Below are 24865 nucleotides of genomic sequence, written 5' to 3' on the forward strand. Positions count from 1 at the left end.
AACCACCCGCTGGCTAAAGGCAAATTTCCGCACGTCTATCCTACATCTGTCCTTCCTCAATTTGAATTTATGCCCTCTCAGGTGATTATTCTGAGCAAGAGGAAGAATCCCATCAGCATTGAGCATGCTCGAACCATTCAAGGCCTTGTACACTTAAATTAGATCACCTCGCAGGTGCCTAGTCTCCAGACACTGTAATTTGCAAAGCTTAAGCCTTTCTTCGTAAGAGCACCCCTTTGTTCCATTCACTAATCTTGTTGCCCTTCTCTGTACTCGTTCCAGCAGCTCTACATCCTTCTTGAAATGAGGCCTCCAGACCTGTATACAGTACTCCAGGTGTGGCCTGACCATTGCCTTATATAAGGGAATAATCAAGGCTCTCCCGAATGGTATGTGGCATCAAGAAGGGCGACTGTGGGGCAACTAGCCGGTAATTGTAATTCTGGTCAAGGGAGTAACATGTCACAACACACAGTACATCGAACCCAGCTGATAATGGGGCTGCGTTGCTTCTAGCCACTCCGAGTGCCCATGCTAATTACGATTCACTGGTGACAGTGCCTACAATGGGAAAGCGAGCATCGAAACTGGACTTTCAGTGATTGGAAGAAGGTCGTCTGGTCCAACGAATCACGTTTCCTGTTGCACCATGTGGACGGCCGGGTACGTGTGCGTCGTTTACCTGGGGAAGTGAGCCACCTGGATGCACCATGGGACGAAAATAAGCTGGTGGTGGCGGTGTCATGCTTTGGGCGATGTTCTGCTGGGATACCCTGGGTCCAGGCATCCATGTTACAACACTTTGATGTCTATCACCTACCTAAACATCATTGCTGACCAGGTACACCTCTGGCAGTGCTGTCTTTCAGCAGGATAATGCACCATGCCACACCTCCCGGATTGTTAGAGACTGGTTCTCGGAACGTGAGGAAGACTTACAGGTATTGAATGCCCTGGCCTCCAAATTCCTCAGACATCAATCCCATCGAGCATCTCTGGTTTGTGTTGGGACAGCAACTCCGATCTGCGCGTGTCAACCACAGACCTTACAGGAGTTAAAAGATCTGCTGGTTACGTGTCGATACCACAAGACACATTTAGAAATTTTGTAGGGTCAATGCCTCGCCAAAAACGAGCTGTTTTTGGCTGCACGTGAAGGACCAACTTCATATTAGGTAGGTGGTCATAATATTTTGGCTCATCGGTGTATATGAAAAGGGCGGTTCAACATCAGTTCAACTCCGCCTCGTATCTCTGTGAAGAACAGTAGCACTATAAAAGGGCCAGAAATGTGATTGGTGCAGGTTTGTGTGTATTATGTGTTCTGTTATTCCATCCTGGCCTCTTGGCTACCCAGAAGCATCAGTCACATGGACAGATGATTCTGGGTACTCGTCCACACCACGAGAAGGTGGGCCAGTCCATGTAAAGCACGTACAGTCTCAAGAGAGACTCTGACCCACCTGTTGTTATTGCCAGAAGGTAGACCAGGATCCTCTGGAGTACCCATTCCAGAGGAAAGAAGAAAGGAGTACTGGATATGGAAAATAAATTAGTAAAAATGAAATAATAAATTATGAATGAAGTAGAAGAAAATAAAATATGTATAATGAAAATAAGATATAATTAAATAAATAAATAAATAAAAATAGAAAGAAAGAAGGTAGTGGTGCTGCTAAAAAAAAAAAAAAAAAAAAAACACCGGTGAAGATGATACAAAAAAAAAAAACCACTTGATTTTGTCTGCGCACACAATCCAGAGGAAAAATTACACTTCTTGAAGATTTCAGTTTACATATTCAACAATTATTAGAGGAGATCTAACCAGTTATGCATGAACAGGGCCATTGTGCTGTATCCTGTTGAGATCTGTCGAAACTGAACGTCTTCGAAGAAATACACCGTGAGCGAAAGCCTGAAGAATCAGATATGACTCCGAGCTTTGAACCTGAGACGACTCCTGTCCTGGTTTAAAATTAGTAAGTGCTTGAAGAGGAAGTCTGAGATCATCATAGAGGGAGAAATGAAACAAGATGTGAGCCCAACTTTCTGGTGATCCGGACGAACAGGTCTGTTTGTGATAATTTGAATCTAAAAAGACTCTAGTTCAGCGATCCATGTCCTGTCAACAGGTAGGACATGAATATGTCCATCCATAACCAAAATCGAACACGTTTACCTAAGAGAAATCAAACTTGTGGAATAAATTTTCTCGTTGTTGCACCAACGGGAGCTGTATCCCATCGAGACTGCCAGTTGTTAACTAACTCGTTCCACATTCTCCTTCTTTCTCTTTTAGCATCATCTTGAAGGTTGATGGCGATTCCCTGAAATTCGGTCTCAATCTGGTTTTTCGGTCTGTATAAAAATCCTCTACAAGTAATCTGCAAGTCTAAAGGTAATGTTGCGGCCAGTACCTTCAGAGCTTCCGTCGAGACAGCCCTCCATGACCTAACTATACATCGCAAGATGGTTCTCTGCAAGGAGTCTTCGTGGACTAATGTTATTAGTGGAGTCCCACAGGGTTCGGTGTTGGATCCACTGTTGTTTTGTATATTTATCAATGATATTGATGAAGGTATATCAGGCTTAGTGTCGAAGTTTGCAGATGATACAAAGGTTGGCAGGGTTGTTAATGACAGTAATGGCAGTGTGCTACTGCAACAGAATCTAGATAATTTGGGCAGATGGGCTAAGAAGTGGCAACTGAAGTTTAACCTTGACAAATGCAAAGTACTGCATATGGGTAGAAGTAACCCCAGAGAAACGTACCAACTGTGTGGTACTACACTGAAGGTGGTAGAAAATGAAAAAGATCTGGGAGTAATTGTGCAGTCAGATATGAAGGTTTCTGAGCAATGCAGACAGGCTGCCAGGGCAGGTCATTGGGTTTTGTCAATGATATACAAGAATTTTGCTAGCAGGGAAAAGGAGGTGATTGTCCCTCTGTATAAGGCAATGGTCAGGCCACGCCTTGAGTACTGCGTACAGGTCTGGAGGCCTCATTTTAGGAAGGATGTAGATTTACTTGAGCGTGTACAGTGAAGGGCAACAAGATTGGTGAGGGGAATGAAGGGATCCTCTTACCAAGAGAGGCTTAAGTTCTGCAAATTGCAGTGGCTGGAGACTAGGCACCTGCGCGGTGATCTGATTGAGGTATATAGATGTAGATTAGATGTGCGGAAATTTGCCTTTAGCCAGAGGGTGATTAATTGCTGGAACAAACTTCCATCTGTCGTTGTGGAAGTTGATAGGTTGAATAAATTTAAGGAGGAACTGGACAGGCATTTGGAGGGAATGGTGTGTTTTTTTTTTTTTTTTTTGGGGTTAAGGCTGCATAAGCTCATACACTTGCTTTCTTGCATCACATGCCACTACTACTACTACTACAACTACTTTCATGTGGAACCTTCTTTTGCAGAATTGCTTAGCTCGCTCTTTTTCTAGCTGTAGGACAACAGCTTTTTCTGTTGATTTAACAATTATAGTGGCTGGGAATTCTAGGAGTAGTCTTGAACATAATGCTGATGTTGTGTTCATTGATTTGCATCCAGTGCCGTATCTAGATACGAACAGACCGAGCGGCCTCCCCGGGGCCTGGGAATGCAGGGGGCCCGAATTCCGATGATATTTTAATTTTTTGAAATATAAAAACAGATTGCTTTTTAATATAATGCTTTAATTATACAAAAAAATTCGATATTACCTTATTTATATTGCAGTAAATTAATTTTTTTTATAATCAGACGTAAAAGAAATTAATTTTTGCCTATTTTTATAATTTAAACTTAGTTTTAATGCAACAAAAACCCACAATAATGCAGATTCACATTTAAAACTGTTTGCTTTGCTCTGAAAGTAACGATATCAGTTACGAGACTGCATTAAATGAAATCAAGGAACAGGCCAAAGGATAAGATGCAAAATTGCAGTCAGAAATATGAGGTTTGCTAACAGAAATTACTTATTTTAAATTTATTATAAATGTAGTTGTTTGGCAGGAAACATTGAGTATTACGAATAAAGTAAAGCCGATGCAAAGTGGTGCAATTTTAGAACATCAGGATTTAAATTGTGCATTGGTGAAGCTATAGTCATTGCAACCGAGTTGGAAGTACCCTCAGTGTTACCAGAGGCGTGAGGTTCTAGAAAAAAAGCGCGAGTTCACTATTTGTCTCGAAAACTCCTCTCTCCAGACGCAGCTTATGAAACTTCATCAGATGAACGCTCTACTGATCCAACCAAAACAGAATTTTCAAACGTTTGAAGCGGAATTTTCAGATTTGATCAGATGAATTAAATATCCTCGGGTTTTCATCTTATTCTAAATTCAGAAAACCTCATGAATTTATTGGAAAGTGCGATACAAACGAAATTGTCAACACCTTGAAGGAATTCTCATCGGCGAAGATGGGAGCAGTGACATCAATGCCAAAGAGTTACGTCAAGAAATCCAATCTTTGCAACGTGTTTTAAAAGGAAAAGAAAAATTGGTTGCTTAGAACTATTGACATTTATTTGTTAGTTGAATTATTTAAATTATATTCCAACGTTGCCATTTCTCTTCGGATATCGTTAACATTGCCAGGTCACGGTTGCGTCTGGAGAGAGGAGTTTTCAAGACTCAAAATCATTAAAACATATTCACGAGCAACAGTTGGCCAAGAAAGAAGTAATGGAGTGGCCATTATGTGAATAGAACAAGATGTACTAAAACATATAAAAACATCGGACGTTATAGACAAATTCATATTTTGTGAGGGTCCCAAGATGAATATTTCGCCTGGGGCCTATAGAAGTATAGATGCGGCAGGATTTGATGTTCCATTGTAACGCTTTTTGTATATTAATGTCAGCTGATGAAGACACCCATCATCCCGATATAGTTTGTATATTTGCAAATAGTTTAGTATTTTGTAAATATTTTAGTCCTGCTCTTTCGGATGCAACAATATTCCTCATGTATTATGGAACCCGAAGCAAAAGGCCTTTCCTAAGTGACCTATGGAAACGCATGTAAATAATTACATAGTGATTGAATGCTGCGCAGTACAAATGCATTCCTAATAATTACACAGATTATTTCCTGATTAGATATCGATCAGTGCGTCTTGACAGGCGTACATAGTAAAGATCGACTTACTCCGTCATACCTCTACATTTTACGTAGAAAAGCGTGCGCGGGGGTTGGCGAGCAAAGCCCCATAGTTATTATTATTATTATTATTATTATTATTATTATATTTAGCCATATGGTGCAAAGAATCTTAAGGCTTTTGCTGCAGTAGCCCAAAAAAAAAATTCTCAGTTATCCTGAGAGAGAGAGAGAGAGAGAGAGTAAAAGTAGATAGGGAATCACCAAGAAAGAGAAGGATGATGATATCCAGCACAGGACCCTGGGTGTACCAAACCCATACCCACCTGATGTGAGCCCCTGAGGTAGAGGTGTCCAACCTACGGCCCGCAGGCTCGATATGGTCTGCGAATTATTTTTATAAGGCTCGCGCAGAAAGTGAACTTAAACAGCATTTTAAATTTTGTTAATTATCAAAAAAAAAATTCTCTTTAAATGTTTTGTTCACGATGCAATTGTGAATTGTGTATTGTGCTTAATACAATTTTAGAATATTTCAATTTTAGGTGTATCATTATATTTATTTATTCACTTAATATTGAAAAGCAGCGAGTGATCCTTGTCAGGTTATAAATTTTCTAAAATAAGCATTTAAAAGCAAAAGTAAGTTGTTGTTTTTTTTTTTTTTTTTATAGAGAGGAGTATTTCCAATTGCAATGGAAATACTCAGCCTACAAGTCAAGTTTTGGTGTTAATTTTTTCTCGTCATAAAGTGTGGTTCAAGATGTCTTGGTCAGTTAGATTTGCACTGTCATGTACTCCCGTACTCCATCTATCCGTGTCCTCCTAGGTCTTCCTCTTCTCCTTCTTCCTGGTGATTCCCATCCCAGGATTGCCTTTGGATATCTGGTTTCTTGCATGCGATTTAGATGTCCATACCATTTTAAACGCTTCTCTTCGATTTTAGCAATTATATCCTTTTCCACTTCCATTCTCTCTCTCTCTCTCTCGTCTTCATTCTTTTTTCTTTTTCTGTCTCTCCTAAAGTTCTTGCTGAGCATCTCCAAAAATCCAATTCTGTGGAGAGCAATTTGTTTTCCCCTCTCCTGTTCAAAGTCCAGGTGTCAGCTCCATATAATAAAAGACTTTGTACTATCATTTGAAATATGTTTCTTGGTTTTGTTTCGAATATTTCTGCGCCATAGAACGGAATGAATTTAACAGGCCGATAACCATTCTGCCGTCTGTAATTCTCTTATTGCGCGCCTGCCCACAAGGCCTCCGTAGCCTTGTGGTCAGGCGCGCGGGTGTATAAGTAGACGTGTCTTGAGTAACAGGGGTTCAAGCCCGTGACTACTGAATACGGTGCATTTTCTTGTATTCTATCTATCTTGTGAACTCCTTTGGTCGTCCCGGAGTATAAACAGAAAATTTATTTATTTTATTTTATTGATCTCTGCTTGGGACGATCCGTCGTTTTGAAAGATTGATCCCATATATTGTATATATAAAATATATTTTTTTATAAAATAGAAAAGATTGATCCTATAGATAGAAAAGTAAGATTTTTTTTAACAAACAAAAGTAAGATATTTTTTAAAAAAACCAAAAGTAAGTCATATCTTTATAGTTTTAATAAAATCTAAAAAATAAATCACTGACATAGAATTGTTGCACATAAAAGTGTTGGGAATTTGCTCTTTTTATATGTAGCCTGAAAATAAAAAAACGGTAGCAGGAAAACAGAAAATGTAAATGTGGCCCCGTACTCTCGATAAACTTTAGAATTATAAGAAACGTCGTTAAGTCCTGTTAATGCGGCGAACGGGCACTCTTGTACTATACGCTAGATTCTAGAATCTCGATTAATAATAAAAATAATGGTTTGCTTTCTAAAATGCAGATGGCAGCACATGATTAATGCTTACCGAATACTCTGTAATCGAAGCTACAGTTATATCTGCTTTCCTGCTGAACTTTGTCGAGCGATATGGCACGAAGAACCCTTCCAACAGGATATTTTCATTCTTAATTTCTTTCCCGGATTGCAGTAACAGAGTTCAATGAATTGAAGGATATTTTCTTACCTCCCAAATGGCCCGTACTCTGGCTGCATTGTGGAATTGAACACAGCCCAGCAAGTTTCTTTTTACTTGCACGCATCGTCAATTGAAATGGAAGTTCTGGAGTCAGGGCCGGATTTGACATCTGTTAACTGCTGGGATGTTCACCGTTCTGCTCTTTAGAAGGCGTACTCTACAACTACGTGTGCAATACAAATCTGTATTCACAAAATGTCAACGTATTACTGATGCTTTCAGTTTTCCTAGATAATAAAACGTTTATTTTTAGCTTTCTTTTTCCTACTTGAATTTCGTGTACTATTTTGCATTTGCCCTTGTTGACTGCATCGCGGCTGAATTTGCCAGTATCGTGTAAGCCCTCCCATCGCTCTCATAAATTCGGTTTATTTTCCAGAAAATAGATAAACAGACCTACAAATACACTCTGATATAGACTCAATGCACTGATGTCCCAGTGACGTGCTAAACATGCACCAACAGCAAACCATCCTGTTTCGTTGGTTGAAGAACCAGCGTTTCCGGGAACTGTGCCGCCCTAAACAAACTCCGTCATTGTACGAAAATTCTTTTGTGTCTGCTTGATTCGAATCCAGGCTTTTTCAATTCAGTATCGAAAAGGACAATCATAAATAATATTGTACTGAATACGAAAAACTGAAATCCACGAAACGCTCGATACCAAAATCTGTACATATTTCCTCTAAAAATTAAGTTTTAACTTAAGCAGAAATACGCGCTTCTAAATTTGAGCATGTGCTACTCAAAGAATCTTTGAGTAGCACATTCAATCATTTTGCTGTATCGCGGTCATTCCTGTTGTTTCATATGCTGTACGTTGTTTGGCTGTAAATATTTGTGTTTATGTAAATATGGTGAAACTCCCACTTGTGTGTGTTTAAGCAGAAGGTATGCTTCAATTGTCACGGTATTATGTTCTTACCAGTTTACAGTAGTAAAAGCCTTTTCGAGTAATTAATAACTGAAATATTCTATATTCCAGATAAAGTGTACTTATAAATCGGATATTTTGTATTTCATGTATTTTATAATTGTAACATAGATGTATATTTTGTAACATAGTTGTATATATATATGATCACCCTCTAGCCAGTGGCCGTAACCGGGTGTTCTCCTAAGAGAAATAAAATGATGATAATAATAAAAAAATAATAAGAGACGATATAATGCACCTACATCCAAAATGGAGGTTGCTGCAATATTTGTTGGAGAAGACAGGGAACCACCTGCAAATAGGAGACATACGCATATATCCCACAGGTGACTGCTGGAGAATTGTATCACCGCTAAACAAGAATGGTGAAGACTGAAGGATCTAGCTTAAACTATTTATGCCATAATCAGAATCGGCTGGACTCCCCAGATGTGAGCACCATCAACGTGTGCTCCAGGTGGGGAAGAGGAAATCACAATTCTGCACCAACCAACTGTCGCTGCGAATTACAGAACCTTACTTCAGTTTCGCTCACGTTCCCCTCCAATGTCATTAATGTATGCAAGTCTATTCAAATTGCCCTCCATAAGCAGTGTATGAACAGAAGTTGCAGAACGCAAACCTTTCGTGAAGATTCTTAGGCCTTTATCATCTGTTTATGATTAAAATTCGGGCATCCTAAAACCTGATTTATCCGTTTATAATTTAATTAAGATCATCCGTTTATAACTAATTTAGGCATTCTAATGCCTCGATCACCAGTTTCTGAGGACGGCTTTTGATTTTTTATAGCTCTATCCTGGGTAGCATTTTTCAACTGTGGTAATTAGCTTCGTTATCTGCTGTCTGGTTTTTCACATCGTTTTATTATTCGTATAACATTACGCTATTAATTATCTTTTAATTTATCATACACCGATAAAACTACTTTTATACACCGATTTTATTAGCTGTTTGAAATCGTGGATTACGCCCAACTTTTGTTTGCCGTAAATTTACATCAGTTATCTTAATTTAAAGTCATTAGTACGCTGCCTCTGTTACTATTTACTTTCTGCAGCTTTTGCCTTTTATTATTATTTTTTCTCTTTTTCTTTTTGAGTACTATATTTAAAGTGACCTTATCTATACTATCTGCGATTCTTCACTGAAAAACTAATACCCCATCTTATGGAAGCCGTCAGCTGTCCGTTTGGACAGTTGTTATTCGATTAGTTAAGCTTCCAAATTATTTTTAAAGCTACTGTATGTCTCTAAACTTTGCAGGCAATGTACTGTTGGTTGTGGTTTTGGTATGTTGACTGCTACTGCTAGTCATTGAACCTATTCAAACAGCCATTCAACGTATTCTATCAATAATTGCAAATTTGTTGTGTACTATATATTATTTCCATTATTCCACTATTTCCCCCTCCCGCTCGGGGAATGGAGACAAAGGGCCTCCATTCCCCGGGCGGGAGGGGGAGTTGACTTCTGGTCTCGTCCTCCCCTCGCCGCCCCTCTCTTCCCTCTGGTGGGGCATGGGCCTGCTCCACTGATTTGGGGGTCATTTTCTCTATGGACCCCTTATTTCTGTCTTTCCCCCAGCCTTCAGTCTCCCCACCCCTCTCTCTCTCTTTTAATTATAATTACTAGTGTCTGAACCATTGTTAAATTGCTTGAGCCCTACACCCAAAAACTTAACAACATTTATTTCCATAAATAGTACTTCTTTTTGGCTGACCCATAGCTATAACGTTTTTTTTTTATTATTATTATTAATTATTTATTATTTATTTTTTTATTTTATTTATTTATTTTTTTAAGGTCCTAGCCACTGAAATCTCAGGAAATTAGGTGGCAGGACCTGCCAGAGTAAATAACTATAATACTGGTGTACCTGGTCTGCCTCCACGAGGCAGAGTGTGGACAACGTTGGGTCCCATTAGGGGCCAAGCGGCTAAATGACGAGAGGAACAACGGTACAAATCAAATTATAATTTTAGGGTTGCCCGTAATTAAATACATTAACCCGTATTCGTGTCTGTAAATTGCGTGTGTTCTCGGGTCGATTTGCCTGTTTTGCTGGACGAAAAAACCCCAGTTTCTGAGGGAAAAAACCTTGCTATCTACGCCTGAGACCGACTAACTCAGCCACGGAGTGAAAAAAGCCCACTAAAGTACCTCCCGTCATCGACGGGATTCGAACCCGGGCCTTTTCCACCCGGTGTGGGGGAACAACGGTACACGACACTACACATGTACAAAATCCATACACTTTTAAACCTCTGGCATTGACAGTGTTCTGTTTCACACCCACAATGTATACACGCAAACAATACAATGCAAACACGCGGAGATGGGGGAAACCCCTGGTGCCGTTTGACACTAAACACACTCTACACTCTACACTCTTTCCTGATTACAGGCCATGGATCCATAAATCACAAACTTGCCTCTACGAACATCGTGGATTGCCCTCGCTGTCTTTGTGGTGAAAACGAAGACTGGGATCACCTATTCTATGTTTGCCCGCTCTACGAGGACCTGCGAACGTTGTTCATATCAAAAATACATGCCTTGCCTCGAGGAAATGAACATTTTCTGATCAATGAGGAAGACCAGTACCACGCTTTTTCTGCCTTCGCCCATGATCTCTTCACCAGAAGAAGAAGATCACTGGTACAACGTCCTGGAACTGATGCACATTGATCAACACCCTTTTCTCATATAGTGAACATCTTCACCTAGATTGTGACCACTTCTAGCTACTGAACTTGACACTCAGGTAGCTTGAATTGTTTCATCCGTGTGTCTCTTGATATTGCCTTCCCACCCTCTCGAGGGCCCTCTTCTTCCACTTCCTCTTAGGTGGGAGAATTCCCACCCAACCTGCGGATGATGCCTACCCTTACATCCTCCGTCGCTCTGTCTATACCTCCTTTTCTTTACCCTCTCCTGTACATCCTGTACTCCCTGTACCCTATTATTTTATTTTATTATTATTATTTTTTTTTTCACTTGGTCTCTTTCCAGGAAGCTCAGGCGACCTGGAGGAGACTATCCAGAGAATTATGGGCAGCCTGGCTACCTCCTAGTGGTGTGTGCGGGCAATGTGGGGTCTCATCAGGGGCCCTGCGGCCAAAAGCCAGGACACTCAACAGAACCCAGCATAATACTTCATTTACAACACAAAATATTTTTCTGGCTTTCACAGCGATACTGTTTGTCTCCACAGAGTTCATATGGTGCAGATGTGGGAAACCACTGGAGGCGCCTTTCCCCCAACACTATGCACACTATGACCTAACCAAAATTACCACCATAGGAAAGGAGCACCAGCTGAAATAGTAAATCTCCAGCTGGATCTTGCAAATGACCCCAAGATAGAGAAGAGAAGAATCACCCAACACCTACAAGCGATATGGCAACAGAGCTGGGAAACCACGCAGAAAAGAGACATCACGAGGCGATTCCTCCCAACTATAAACCATACTCACCCAGAGCACCCTCCCTGGTTCTCGCCTGGTCTGCACATGACGTTTATTATCACTGGACACGGCCCCTTCTGTGGAGAAACTCACAGCTATAGGGATTGAAAGAGACCCGTGGTGCCATTGTGGAGAAGAAGAGTCCTGGGGGCATCTCATGTATGAGTGCCCTGCCTATGACAACAGTAGAATCAAATTTGTTACCGCAATTCAAAGGTAACCACGTAACCAAGAGTCCTCGCTGCTGCTCGATGAAAACACGTACAGGGCACTGACTGTGTATGCGCAGGAAATCTTCACACTGAGGCGAGCCAAGGTTGCTGAAATGAGAACAACATTGAATCATGCTGCCCAAGGCCTGAATCAGACTGGCGGGGGTTAGATCCTTCTCTGCTAGAGGATGCTGCCCTGACAATTTGCTAATCCTTTAAGAGTAGAAACACCGCTGGCATCATTTTGGAGCGGGACTGCTGACATTCATAAAGTGCGGGATACTGCTGCAAAACCCTTATAGGGTAGGATTAGCCGGCACCGTTTTGGTGCGGAATTACTGGCACTCTGGAGAACTCCTGAGTGCGGGATACAGAGGCACCTGTCCCCTGCTACTTTAACTTCCACTCCCAGACCCCGATTTTCACCTCACAAATTGCGGACTGCTCCTCAACTTTAGTCCGCCATCCTTTCCCCTCTTTCTCTTCCTTCTAACCTGTACCCCTGTTCTATGGTTACCCCTTTTTTTTTTTTTTTAACTTGGCCTCTGTCAGGAAGCTCAGGCAATCCTGGAAAAGGTCAGCCAGAGTATAATGGGCAGCCTGGCTCACCTCCCAGTGGTGGTAGCGGGTAACGTGGGGTCTCACTAGGGGCTCTGCGGCCAAGCAGCCAGAGACACAACAACAAAACATAACGCTGCTCCGACACAACAACAAAACATAACGCTGCTCCGACACAACAACAAAACATAACGCTGCTCCGACACAAACCAGACATTACACTTTTTTCTGGCTTTCACAGAGATTCTGTTCTTCTTCACAAAGCACCATGGTGCATATGTGGGAAACGACAGATGGCGCCTTTCATAAAACACTATACCACTGTGACCTAACCGAAAATGCCAAACAGTAACGAGAAAGAATAGTAAACCAACTCCAAATATGGCAAAACAGAATGACAGAGGCAACCAATGGCCCCCATTACCAAAATATTTGTTGCCCAGCTCTATCCCAAGCCTCCTGAAGGGTTTAGTCCGGTTCTATACGCTACATTCACGGGCCATGGTTCAATCAACGACAAAGTCGCTCAATGGGTACCGTACAGGATCCTCGCTACGTCTTTAGGCTCGATGAAAGTTGCTTCGTAATTGCTCTATGAAGACATAAGGTCAATCTTCACGAGAATCCAGAAATACCGCGAGGTTATGAACACCTAATTAATGAGCAGCAATTGCGTCCCTTCTCTCAGTTTACCTACAGGACCTATTAGCTAAAAGGAAACGTCTGCAGACAGAAGATAAGAACAACGCCTTTAAAAGAAAAGGGAAACCGCTAACTGGAAATTATAAGCCTCTTTAAGTACTTAGCACTCTCGTGCCATTTTCAGGATGACACTGACAGTGACTCTTCGTATCTGTCATGGACTGCTCCTGCTGACCAGGCTTGTTGGGTAGGATTTCTGTTGCCAGCAGCCTCTGATCATTCGTGCACACTGGCGATCCACACTTGCCCCGTAACTTTCATCCCTGGGGGTTCCCGCTTATCTCTTGTGGACTGTTGGCGCCTCCACTGTTTATTGGCGCACGCCTTCCTCTGCATCCTCCAATTACTCTTTCTTTTACCCACCCTTTTTGTACTGTTCTGTTTTTTTTTTTTTTTTTTTTTTTTTTGACGTGAATGACAGCTAGGGCGCTCAAGCTGTCACGAAAAGTGAAACGTCTAACTACTGCTATGTCTTCGAAACTAACAGACTAAAGTATAATAAATATTTATATATATATTTATATATTTATATATATTTATATTTATATATAGATATATATATATATATAATGTAAAAGTTAGGAAAAGTAGTAAAAATAAGAATAAAAAATAAAAATAAATGAATATGAAGCTATCATCATCAGAGGCAGCAAATGCATATCCTCCACATGACGCCTAAATATATCTGATAATTAAAATAAAACATCAGCCAGTAGTACGGCAAAAATGTAGAGCGAAACGTAAAATAATATAAAATAAACGAACAAGGAAGGGAAAGTATAGATAATAAGACAAAAAGTAGTCGATAATCCCCTGTGTAATTTAGCGAATTAAACCCAATTAATAAAAACGATGTAAATTTAAAATAATGCCAATTAAAAATAATTTAGCGGTCCCCCCCTAGAAGGTACCAGTTCCAAAATACGTGAAATATCACCGAAAAAGGGGTTAAAGGAAGTACAAAAACTAAAAATATTTTAATTATCAGATATATATATATTTCATTTTGTCGGGTATATAATGCGGTCAACGAATATGCAAGAAAAAATTAGAAATTTTGATATTTAATACAATTTTTTTCGAAAAAACTAAAAAGTTCACATTTTGGTCATTTGCCGTTGCGCCTTGGTTACTTTCACTCTCAATAACTTCCGAACTATGATAGACAGATATAAACAGTAAGTGACAATAGGAAACGTTTCAATAGGAAACGTAGTTTTTACTTCTATAAATAGTTTTGATGTAGCTGTTATGGTTCCCGAGTAAAAGATGCAAATTTGAGAGGGTTGAAAGATTCGAGCATTTTCAAGTTTGTTTTCGCAATATCTTGAAAACTATAAATGTTAGACAAAAACAGTAAGCGACAAAATTGTTGCCCTTTGAGACCTCTACGAGAATATATAAATAATAAACTTCGTAAGTATTGACCCCTACCGATAAAGAATCAAGCGTTAGTGTAATATAAACGCAGTTCAAAATACTTTATTCTAAACTTAAATTTCGTCCAACCTCAGGAGGCGCCACACCGCACGCGTTATAAAAGTGGGCCGCGCTAAAAAGTGTCGGGCTGAAAATTCCTCGCAGTATCGACGGGATTCGAACCAAGGTCATTTCCACCCGCTCGAGGGACGATGGGGTTTGTAACGACCGCGTTACCCGCTTGGGCCGAAGTAAAAACAGATTAATCGCAACCAACTTGGGCAGCCATTTAATAGCACGAAGTGGAGGAGTGTAGTCGACAACAGACAACGACACCCCGCGATTAAACTTTTGCAGAACGGAAAGTACAAGGATCGTTCAAAAACTTGGGCAACATAAACGGACGGTATTTTGCACGGATTAAACCGCATGCGCAGAAAAGACGAGTTCAGAACCAACGCCAAGAGTGTGGGTTGCGAATAGCGGTGCAGTCAAAGCCCATTTCTAAACTCAAACGTCGTAAAAATCACAGCGCCCTCTACCTATAATGACTAACGTGGCAACTTTGTGAAAGCATCTCATAAGAATTCGTGCCCTCTTCGACGAGATTCTGCCATTTTCACGCGGTATGGAATGGCGCTGATCGTAACAACTGCGCAACCAAACAAATCTAGCAGTGAAGGCGGCTTTTGCGCGCGTGTACTTAAGCCTCCGGTGGTATGTAAGCGAATTTTTTTAAGTAAGTGGGCAAGTGCCGCGAACGATACTGTATCTTACGGCGCAGTATTGTTCGAGGCACTTTCAGACTGAAATTAAATCAACCTTATTAGTTGGAAGAGGTTAATTAGCGCCAAATGAAATAGGTCACTTACCCGTCCCCTGCAGATATCCACAATACAGTCCATAGGATGCTGTAGCACGCTCGTTTGGGTTGCCCCACACAAAAAGTGATACAAAGTCCCAAGTGCGTCTGATCTCATTGTGGCTGATTGATATCTTGGGATATTGGGTTCTCCAAGCGGGTGGACTGGAGTACTTCTCTGCTATGCTATTCACAATGTTCAATGCAGTTTTGGTATCAGGGGTTTCTTCGTGGCCGTAAAGCATCGTAAATTCGTAACGGAATAACATATCGACACACAGGAGTCCGAATTGCCACAGGTCAGCCGACATTCCGTTTCCTTGTCTGAATATGAGCGCTTCCGGAGGAACGTAGTGGGGACTTATAATTATGTTGGCTGAAGATATTCTACTGATTCCGGAGAAATCGGCTATGAGGACTCTACCTGCTTTATCCAACAACAGATTGTCGGCTTTTACATCCAGATGACATATATCGCAGGAGTGCATATACTCTAACCCGCTGAGAACATCTTTGAAAATGCTTTTCATTTTCGACATAACGTCTTTCTGTTTCCGAAACGCTTTTCCTAAAATGACTGCTCTAAGATCGCTAACCAAGACGTTGGTGAAAAATAGGTGAAGTGTACCTTCATTAGACTCATATGTTTGATAATCCAGTAGCTTCAGAATGTTGGGATGATCCAAAGTAAACCAGAGGGTTCGCTCACTTTCTTCACAATCGGTGGCTATCTTTAACGCGGTTTGAATATTTTTTCCTTTTTTAAGGCTCACAACCACACCGAATCCTCCTCGCCCCAAGATTTTTTCAAAATACATGTTATAGGAAGCTTCTACGGACTTTAAACACTGGGCTTCCGCGACCGTCAGCTCACATTCCAAATCTTGCAAACAGTTCACTGCCATATTTATGCAGCTAAAGGGCTTTCTGCAGCCGTCGATTCACTTGGACTTTGTTGCTAGACTCTCGTATACAGTATAACTAAGATTGATATGAGTTTTGACAAACACTAAAATAAAAACCAACCAGGCCGTTCGTAGTTTAAATCCGCAATACTTTGGCACTCTGTTACAAACAATACCTGAATGTATTGTTTTAAAGGACAATGCTCTGTGTTTGTGAGCTTCATCCGTTGAACTTACTTAAAACAAAACATTTTTTTTCGCAAACTAAACAATGATAGATATTGTTCAAGTTTTCATTGTTTATTGCCATCCCAGTGTACACTAGGACCACGCATTAAATAGCGGCGTCCAACCTTTTTCTCGGCCATGGGCCAAAACAGACAAAATGGTGACGGTTGTTTGGGTTCTTGTGGGTCGCAAGAATATTTCCTTACCACCACTAATTATGTATTTTTCTGAATGGGATGCGATGTTTTTCTTGATTGACGTTAATTTTTACAACTTTAATTAAACACAAAACTCAAATGATACTGTGGGAATGCCATTAAGTTTTGAGGAAGCAGTGAGTGTTATTAATCCTCCCCCTCTCTAAATATCCCCAAAACACTTAAAGCTGTCTGTGTGGAAGGGAGCGTCGCAATAGGAAGAAATGTGCAGCTTGTTGGACACGCTCGATTTAAATGAACTTCATTTCGGTTTTCCTCTCGAAAAAACTTTAATGGACTCAAAAGAACGGAAAGACAAAAAGAAAAAACGCAAAATTACATTTCGATACGAAAGCAAAGTTTACTAAACGAGCGGTGAACTTTATCTGCATCGAACAAGGTGTGAGTGGATTGGGTCAAATAACTAACTTGGTGCTTCTTAGCTGTGATGAAGAATAAGAAGCTCCTCGGGGATATCATTGAGCCAAGGAACGATGCGCTGTCATTTTATTTTTTTACTCTCTTTCACTGTCCTTTCCAATGGTCTGCACGGTATCGTCACCGTCCTCTCCACGCTGGGTGGAAAAGTTCCGGGTTCGAATCCCATCGATGACGCGAGGAACTTTAATGGGCTTTTTTCACTCCGTGGCTGAGTTAGTCGGTCTCAGGCGTAGATAGCAAGGCTTTCCCCAGAGAGTGGGTGTTTTTAGTCCGGCAAAACAGGCAAATCGACCGGAGAAAACACGCAATTTACAGAGAAAAGATGTAATCATTTACGGGGATACCCTAATATCATAATTTTTTTTGTCCTTTGGAATGAGTGAGAGAAAGATTATTGTAGCGTCATATTATGAGATTAATAGATTGTATTGGTCTTCACTTTTGCAAAACTACGTGATAGACAAGTTAGTTAATCAAAAGTGGGGTGACTCAGAACCCTGTGCATATACTGATGACTTGGTGAGTTGGATTAAAGGAAGCAGATAGAGGAAAAAGTGGGTGAGATTACGAAAACACTCACTTCCCAGAGGATGACCCTTCTGCAGACATGACACCTAAGTACCACACCAAAGCAAAGTCCCCTTCCAATGTTGACTGGGTGGTAGATCTATCCCTCGGGCTTAGCGAGTCATCGAGAATCAGAATAGAATATTTGTGAGTTGGGGATGCCAACGATATAAGGAGCTTGTTGCAATACCGAAGTGTTACAGGTGCCTTCGCTTTGGCCACACAACCCACACGTGCAACCAGCGTGCGAGTGTACGTGCGGTCATGTGTGGGCATGTGTACACCGACGAGACAAAACATTATGACCAGCGAGTCGTTGTGCAAATCGAAGCAACTGCAGGTGAACTACGGCGCGTGCGCGGGTCAGGGCATGGTATGAAAAACACCTGATACTGAGCTCTGTTAATCAGTGTTACTCTTCTTCTTCAGATGGGAAGGCAGCGAACTTAAGCGAGTTTGCCAAAGGCCAAATTGTAATGGCCACACGACTGGGTCAGAGCACGGCTGGTGGAATTCTTACGGTCAGCGGTGGTTAGTACCTACCAAAAATGGTCTGAGGAGGGAAAACCCACAGGCGAGGTGTTGGACGACCACGGCTCATCGATGCTCGAGGTGACCGAAGGCTCTCCCGGATGGTATGTGGCATCAAGAAGGGCGACTGTGGGGCAACTAGCCGGTAATTGTAATTCTGATGACGGGAGTAACATGTCACAACACACAGTACATCGAACCCTGCTGAAAATGGGGCTGCGTTGCTTCTAGCCACTCCGAGTGCCCATGCTAATTAGCATTAGCATTAGCATTATCATTAGTAGAGGCATTTGATGCAAGAAAGCAAGCTTATGCAGCATCAGCCAAAAAAAAAAAAAAAAAAAAAAAAACCACTTCCACTTCACCGCTCTGTTCGTTCAAAATACCTGTTCAGCTGAGCCTTAAACTTATTTAGGCTATCAACTTCCACGAAAAGGGATGGAAGTCTGTTCCACCAACCAACCACCCGCTGGCTAAAGGCAAATTTCCGCACGTCTATCCTACATCTGTCCTTCCTCAATTTGAATTTATGCCCTCTCAGGTGATTATTCTGAGCAAGAGGAAGAATCCCATCAGCATTGAGCATGCTCGAACCATTCAAGGCCTTGTACACTTAAATTAGATCACCTCGCAGGTGCCTAGTCTCCAGACACTGTAATTTGCAAAGCTTAAGCCTTTCTTCGTAAGAGCACCCCTTTGTTCCATTCACTAATCTTGTTGCCCTTCTCTGTACTCGTTCCAGCAGCTCTACATCCTTCTTGAAATGAGGCCTCCAGACCTGTATACAGTACTCCAGGTGTGGCCTGACCATTGCCTTATATAAGGGAATAATCAAGGCTCTCCCGAATGGTATGTGGCATCAAGAAGGGCGACTGTGGGGCAACTAGCCGGTAATTGTAATTCTGGTCAAGGGAGTAACATGTCACAACACACAGTACATCGAACCCAGCTGATAATGGGGCTGCGTTGCTTCTAGCCACTCCGAGTGCCCATGCTAATTACGATTCACTGGTGACAGTGCCTACAATGGGAAAGCGAGCATCGAAACTGGACTTTCAGTGATTGGAAGAAGGTCGTCTGGTCCAACGAATCACGTTTCCTGTTGCACCATGTGGACGGCCGGGTACGTGTGCGTCGTTTACCTGGGGAAGTGAGCCACCTGGATGCACCATGGGACGAAAATAAGCTGGTGGTGGCGGTGTCATGCTTTGGGCGATGTTCTGCTGGGATACCCTGGGTCCAGGCATCCATGTTACAACACTTTGACGTCTATCACCTACCTAAACATCATTGCTGACCAGGTACACCTCTGGCAGTGCTGTCTTTCAGCAGGATAATGCACCATGCCACACCTCCCGGATTGTTAGAGACTGGTTCTCGGAACGTGAGGAAGACTTACAGGTATTGAATGCCCTGGCCTCCAAATTCCTCAGACATCAATCCCATCGAGCATCTCTGGTTTGTGTTGGGACAGCAACTCCGATCTGCGCGTGTCAACCACAGACCTTACAGGAGTTAAAAGATCTGCTGGTTACGTGTCGATACCACAAGACACATTTAGAAATTTTGTAGGGTCAATGCCTCGCCAAAAACGAGCTGTTTTTGGCTGCACGTGAAGGACCAACTTCATATTAGGTAGGTGGTCATAATATTTTGGCTCATCGGTGTATATGAAAAGGGCGGTTCAACATCAGTTCAACTCCGCCTCGTATCTCTGTGAAGAACAGTAGCACTATAAAAGGGCCAGAAATGTGATTGGTGCAGGTTTGTGTGTATTATGTGTTCTGTTATTCCATCCTGGCCTCTTGGCTACCCAGAAGCATCAGTCACATGGACAGATGATTCTGGGTACTCGTCCACACCACGAGAAGGTGGGCCAGTCCATGTAAAGCACGTACAGTCTCAAGAGAGACTCTGACCCACCTGTTGTTATTGCCAGAAGGTAGACCAGGATCCTCTGGAGTACCCATTCCAGAGGAAAGAAGAAAGGAGTACTGGATATGGAAAATAAATTAGTAAAAATGAAATAATAAATTATGAATGAAGTAGAAGAAAATAAAATATGTATAATGAAAATAAGATATAATTAAATAAATAAATAAATAAAAATAGAAAGAAAGAAGGTAGTGGTGCTGCTAAAAAAAAAAAAAAAAAAAAAAACACCGGTGAAGATGATACAAAAAAAAAAAACCACTTGATTTTGTCTGCGCACACAATCCAGAGGAAAAATTACACTTCTTGAAGATTTCAGTTTACATATTCAACAATTATTAGAGGAGATCTAACCAGTTATGCATGAACAGGGCCATTGTGCTGTATCCTGTTGAGATCTGTCGAAACTGAACGTCTTCGAAGAAATACACCGTGAGCGAAAGCCTGAAGAATCAGATATGACTCCGAGCTTTGAACCTGAGACGACTCCTGTCCTGGTTTAAAATTAGTAAGTGCTTGAAGAGGAAGTCTGAGATCATCATAGAGGGAGAAATGAAACAAGATGTGAGCCCAACTTTCTGGTGATCCGGACGAACAGGTCTGTTTGTGATAATTTGAATCTAAAAAGACTCTAGTTCAGCGATCCATGTCCTGTCAACAGGTAGGACATGAATATGTCCATCCATAACCAAAATCGAACACGTTTACCTAAGAGAAATCAAACTTGTGGAATAAATTTTCTCGTTGTTGCACCAACGGGAGCTGTATCCCATCGAGACTGCCAGTTGTTAACTAACTCGTTCCACATTCTCCTTCTTTCTCTTTTAGCATCATCTTGAAGGTTGATGGCGATTCCCTGAAATTCGGTCTCAATCTGGTTTTTCGGTCTGTATAAAAATCCTCTACAAGTAATCTGCAAGTCTAAAGGTAATGTTGCGGCCAGTACCTTCAGAGCTTCCGTCGAGACAGCCCTCCATGACCTAACTATACATCGCAAGATGGTTCTCTGCAAGGAGTCTTCGTGGACTAATGTTATTAGTGGAGTCCCACAGGGTTCGGTGTTGGATCCACTGTTGTTTTGTATATTTATCAATGATATTGATGAAGGTATATCAGGCTTAGTGTCGAAGTTTGCAGATGATACAAAGGTTGGCAGGGTTGTTAATGACAGTAATGGCAGTGTGCTACTGCAACAGAATCTAGATAATTTGGGCAGATGGGCTAAGAAGTGGCAACTGAAGTTTAACCTTGACAAATGCAAAGTACTGCATATGGGTAGAAGTAACCCCAGAGAAACGTACCAACTGTGTGGTACTACACTGAAGGTGGTAGAAAATGAAAAAGATCTGGGAGTAATTGTGCAGTCAGATATGAAGGTTTCTGAGCAATGCAGACAGGCTGCCAGGGCAGGTCATTGGGTTTTGTCAATGATATACAAGAATTTTGCTAGCAGGGAAAAGGAGGTGATTGTCCCTCTGTATAAGGCAATGGTCAGGCCACGCCTTGAGTACTGCGTACAGGTCTGGAGGCCTCATTTTAGGAAGGATGTAGATTTACTTGAGCGTGTACAGTGAAGGGCAACAAGATTGGTGAGGGGAATGAAGGGATCCTCTTACCAAGAGAGGCTTAAGTTCTGCAAATTGCAGTGGCTGGAGACTAGGCACCTGCGCGGTGATCTGATTGAGGTATATAGATGTAGATTAGATGTGCGGAAATTTGCCTTTAGCCAGAGGGTGATTAATTGCTGGAACAAACTTCCATCTGTCGTTGTGGAAGTTGATAGGTTGAATAAATTTAAGGAGGAACTGGACAGGCATTTGGAGGGAATGGTGTGTTTTTTTTTTTTTTTTTTGGGGTTAAGGCTGCATAAGCTCATACACTTGCTTTCTTGCATCACATGCCACTACTACTACTACTACAACTACTTTCATGTGGAACCTTCTTTTGCAGAATTGCTTAGCTCGCTCTTTTTCTAGCTGTAGGACAACAGCTTTTTCTGTTGATTTAACAATTATAGTGGCTGGGAATTCTAGGAGTAGTCTTGAACATAATGCTGATGTTGTGTTCATTGATTTGCATCCAGTGCCGTATCTAGATACGAACAGACCGAGCGGCCTCCCCGGGGCCTGGGAATGCAGGGGGCCCGAATTCCGATGATATTTTAATTTTTTGAAATATAAAAACAGATTGCTTTTTAATATAATGCTTTAATTATACAAAAAAATTCGATATTACCTTATTTATATTGCAGTAAATTAATTTTTTTTATAATCAGACGTAAAAGAAATTAATTTTTGCCTATTTTTATAATTTAAACTTAGTTTTAATGCAACAAAAACCCACAATAATGCAGATTCACATTTAAAACTGTTTGCTTTGCTCTGAAAGTAACGATATCAGTTACGAGACTGCATTAAATGAAATCAAGGAACAGGCCAAAGGATAAGATGCAAAATTGCAGTCAGAAATATGAGGTTTGCTAACAGAAATTACTTATTTTAAATTTATTATAAATGTAGTTGTTTGGCAGGAAACATTGAGTATTACGAATAAAGTAAAGCCGATGCAAAGTGGTGCAATTTTAGAACATCAGGATTTAAATTGTGCATTGGTGAAGCTATAGTCATTGCAACCGAGTTGGAAGTACCCTCAGTGTTACCAGAGGCGTGAGGTTCTAGAAAAAAAGCGCGAGTTCACTATTTGTCTCGAAAACTCCTCTCTCCAGACGCAGCTTATGAAACTTCATCAGATGAACGCTCTACTGATCCAACCAAAACAGAATTTTCAAACGTTTGAAGCGGAATTTTCAGATTTGATCAGATGAATTAAATATCCTCGGGTTTTCATCTTATTCTAAATTCAGAAAACCTCATGAATTTATTGGAAAGTGCGATACAAACGAAATTGTCAACACCTTGAAGGAATTCTCATCGGCGAAGATGGGAGCAGTGACATCAATGCCAAAGAGTTACGTCAAGAAATCCAATCTTTGCAACGTGTTTTAAAAGGAAAAGAAAAATTGGTTGCTTAGAACTATTGACATTTATTTGTTAGTTGAATTATTTAAATTATATTCCAACGTTGCCATTTCTCTTCGGATATCGTTAACATTGCCAGGTCACGGTTGCGTCTGGAGAGAGGAGTTTTCAAGACTCAAAATCATTAAAACATATTCACGAGCAACAGTTGGCCAAGAAAGAAGTAATGGAGTGGCCATTATGTGAATAGAACAAGATGTACTAAAACATATAAAAACATCGGACGTTATAGACAAATTCATATTTTGTGAGGGTCCCAAGATGAATATTTCGCCTGGGGCCTATAGAAGTATAGATGCGGCAGGATTTGATGTTCCATTGTAACGCTTTTTGTATATTAATGTCAGCTGATGAAGACACCCATCATCCCGATATAGTTTGTATATTTGCAAATAGTTTAGTATTTTGTAAATATTTTAGTCCTGCTCTTTCGGATGCAACAATATTAATCATGTATTATGGAACCCGAAGCAAAAGGCCTTTCCTAAGTGATCTATGGAAACGCATGTAAATAATTACATAGTGATTGAATGCTGCGCAGTACAAATGCATTCCTAATAATTACACAGATTATTTCCTGATTAGATATCGATCAGTGCGTCTTGACAGGCGTACATAGTAAAGATCGACTTACTCCGTCATACCTCTACATTTTACGTAGAAAAGCGTGCGCGGGGGTTGGCGAGCAAAGCCCCATAGTTATTATTATTATTATTATTATTATTATTATTATATTTAGCCATATGGTGCAAAGAATCTTAAGGCTTTTGCTGCAGTAGCCCAAAAAAAAAATTCTCAGTTATCCTGAGAGAGAGAGAGAGAGAGAGAGTAAAAGTAGATAGGGAATCACCAAGAAAGAGAAGGATGATGATATCCAGCACAGGACCCTGGGTGTACCAAACCCATACCCACCTGATGTGAGCCCCTGAGGTAGAGGTGTCCAACCTACGGCCCGCAGGCTCGATATGGTCTGCGAATTATTTTTATAAGGCTCGCGCAGAAAGTGAACTTAAACAGCATTTTAAATTTTGTTAATTATCAAAAAGAAAATTCTCTTTAAATGTTTTGTTCACGATGCAATTATGAATTGTGTATTGTGCTTAATAAAATTTTAGAATATTTCAATTTTAGGTGTATCATTATATTTATTTATTCACTTAATATTGAAAAGCAGCGAGTGATCCTTGTCAGGTTATAAATTTTCTAAAATAAGCATTTAAAAGCAAAAGTAAGTTGTTGTTTTTTTTTTTTTTTTTATAGAGAGGAGTATTTCCAATTGCAATGGAAATACTCAGCCTACAAGTCAAGTTTTGGTGTTAATTTTTTCTCGTCATAAAGTGTGGTTCAAGATGTCTTGGTCAGTTAGATTTGCACTGTCATGTACTCCCGTACTCCATCTATCCGTGTCCTCCTAGGTCTTCCTCTTCTCCTTCTTCCTGGTGATTCCCATCCCAGGATTGCCTTTGGATATCTGGTTTCTTGCATGCGATTTAGATGTCCATACCATTTTAAACGCTTCTCTTCGATTTTAGCAATTATATCCTTTTCCACTTCCATTCTCTCTCTCTCTCTCTCGTCTTCATTCTTTTTTCTTTTTCTGTCTCTCCTAAAGTTCTTGCTGAGCATCTCCAAAAATCCAATTCTGTGGAGAGCAATTTGTTTTCCCCTCTCCTGTTCAAAGTCCAGGTGTCAG

General features: G+C 40.9%; 1 protein-coding gene across 1 annotated transcript; it reads right to left on the reverse strand.

The window, feature by feature from the left end:
* Positions 1 to 15335: 15335 nt before the first annotated feature.
* Positions 15336 to 16238, reverse strand: LOC150086794 (uncharacterized). The gene has a single exon (XM_090372269.1). It carries the CDS (start codon positions 16236 to 16238, stop codon positions 15336 to 15338), a length of 903 nt encoding a protein of 300 aa, XP_090228395.1.
* Positions 16239 to 24865: the final 8627 nt, after the last annotated feature.

Source organism: Mastigoproctus giganteus, chromosome 4 (assembly GCF_048544385.1).
Source record: "Mastigoproctus giganteus isolate SK-2022 chromosome 4, ASM4854438v1, whole genome shotgun sequence".
NCBI classification, from domain to species: domain Eukaryota; kingdom Metazoa; phylum Arthropoda; class Arachnida; order Uropygi; family Thelyphonidae; genus Mastigoproctus; species Mastigoproctus giganteus.

What these genes read in the sequence shown, in the direction of transcription:
- LOC150086794 (XM_090372269.1), bottom strand. Translation starts at nt 16,238, where the DNA reads ATGGCAGTGAACTGTTTGCAAGATTTGGAATGTGAGCTGACGGTCGCG.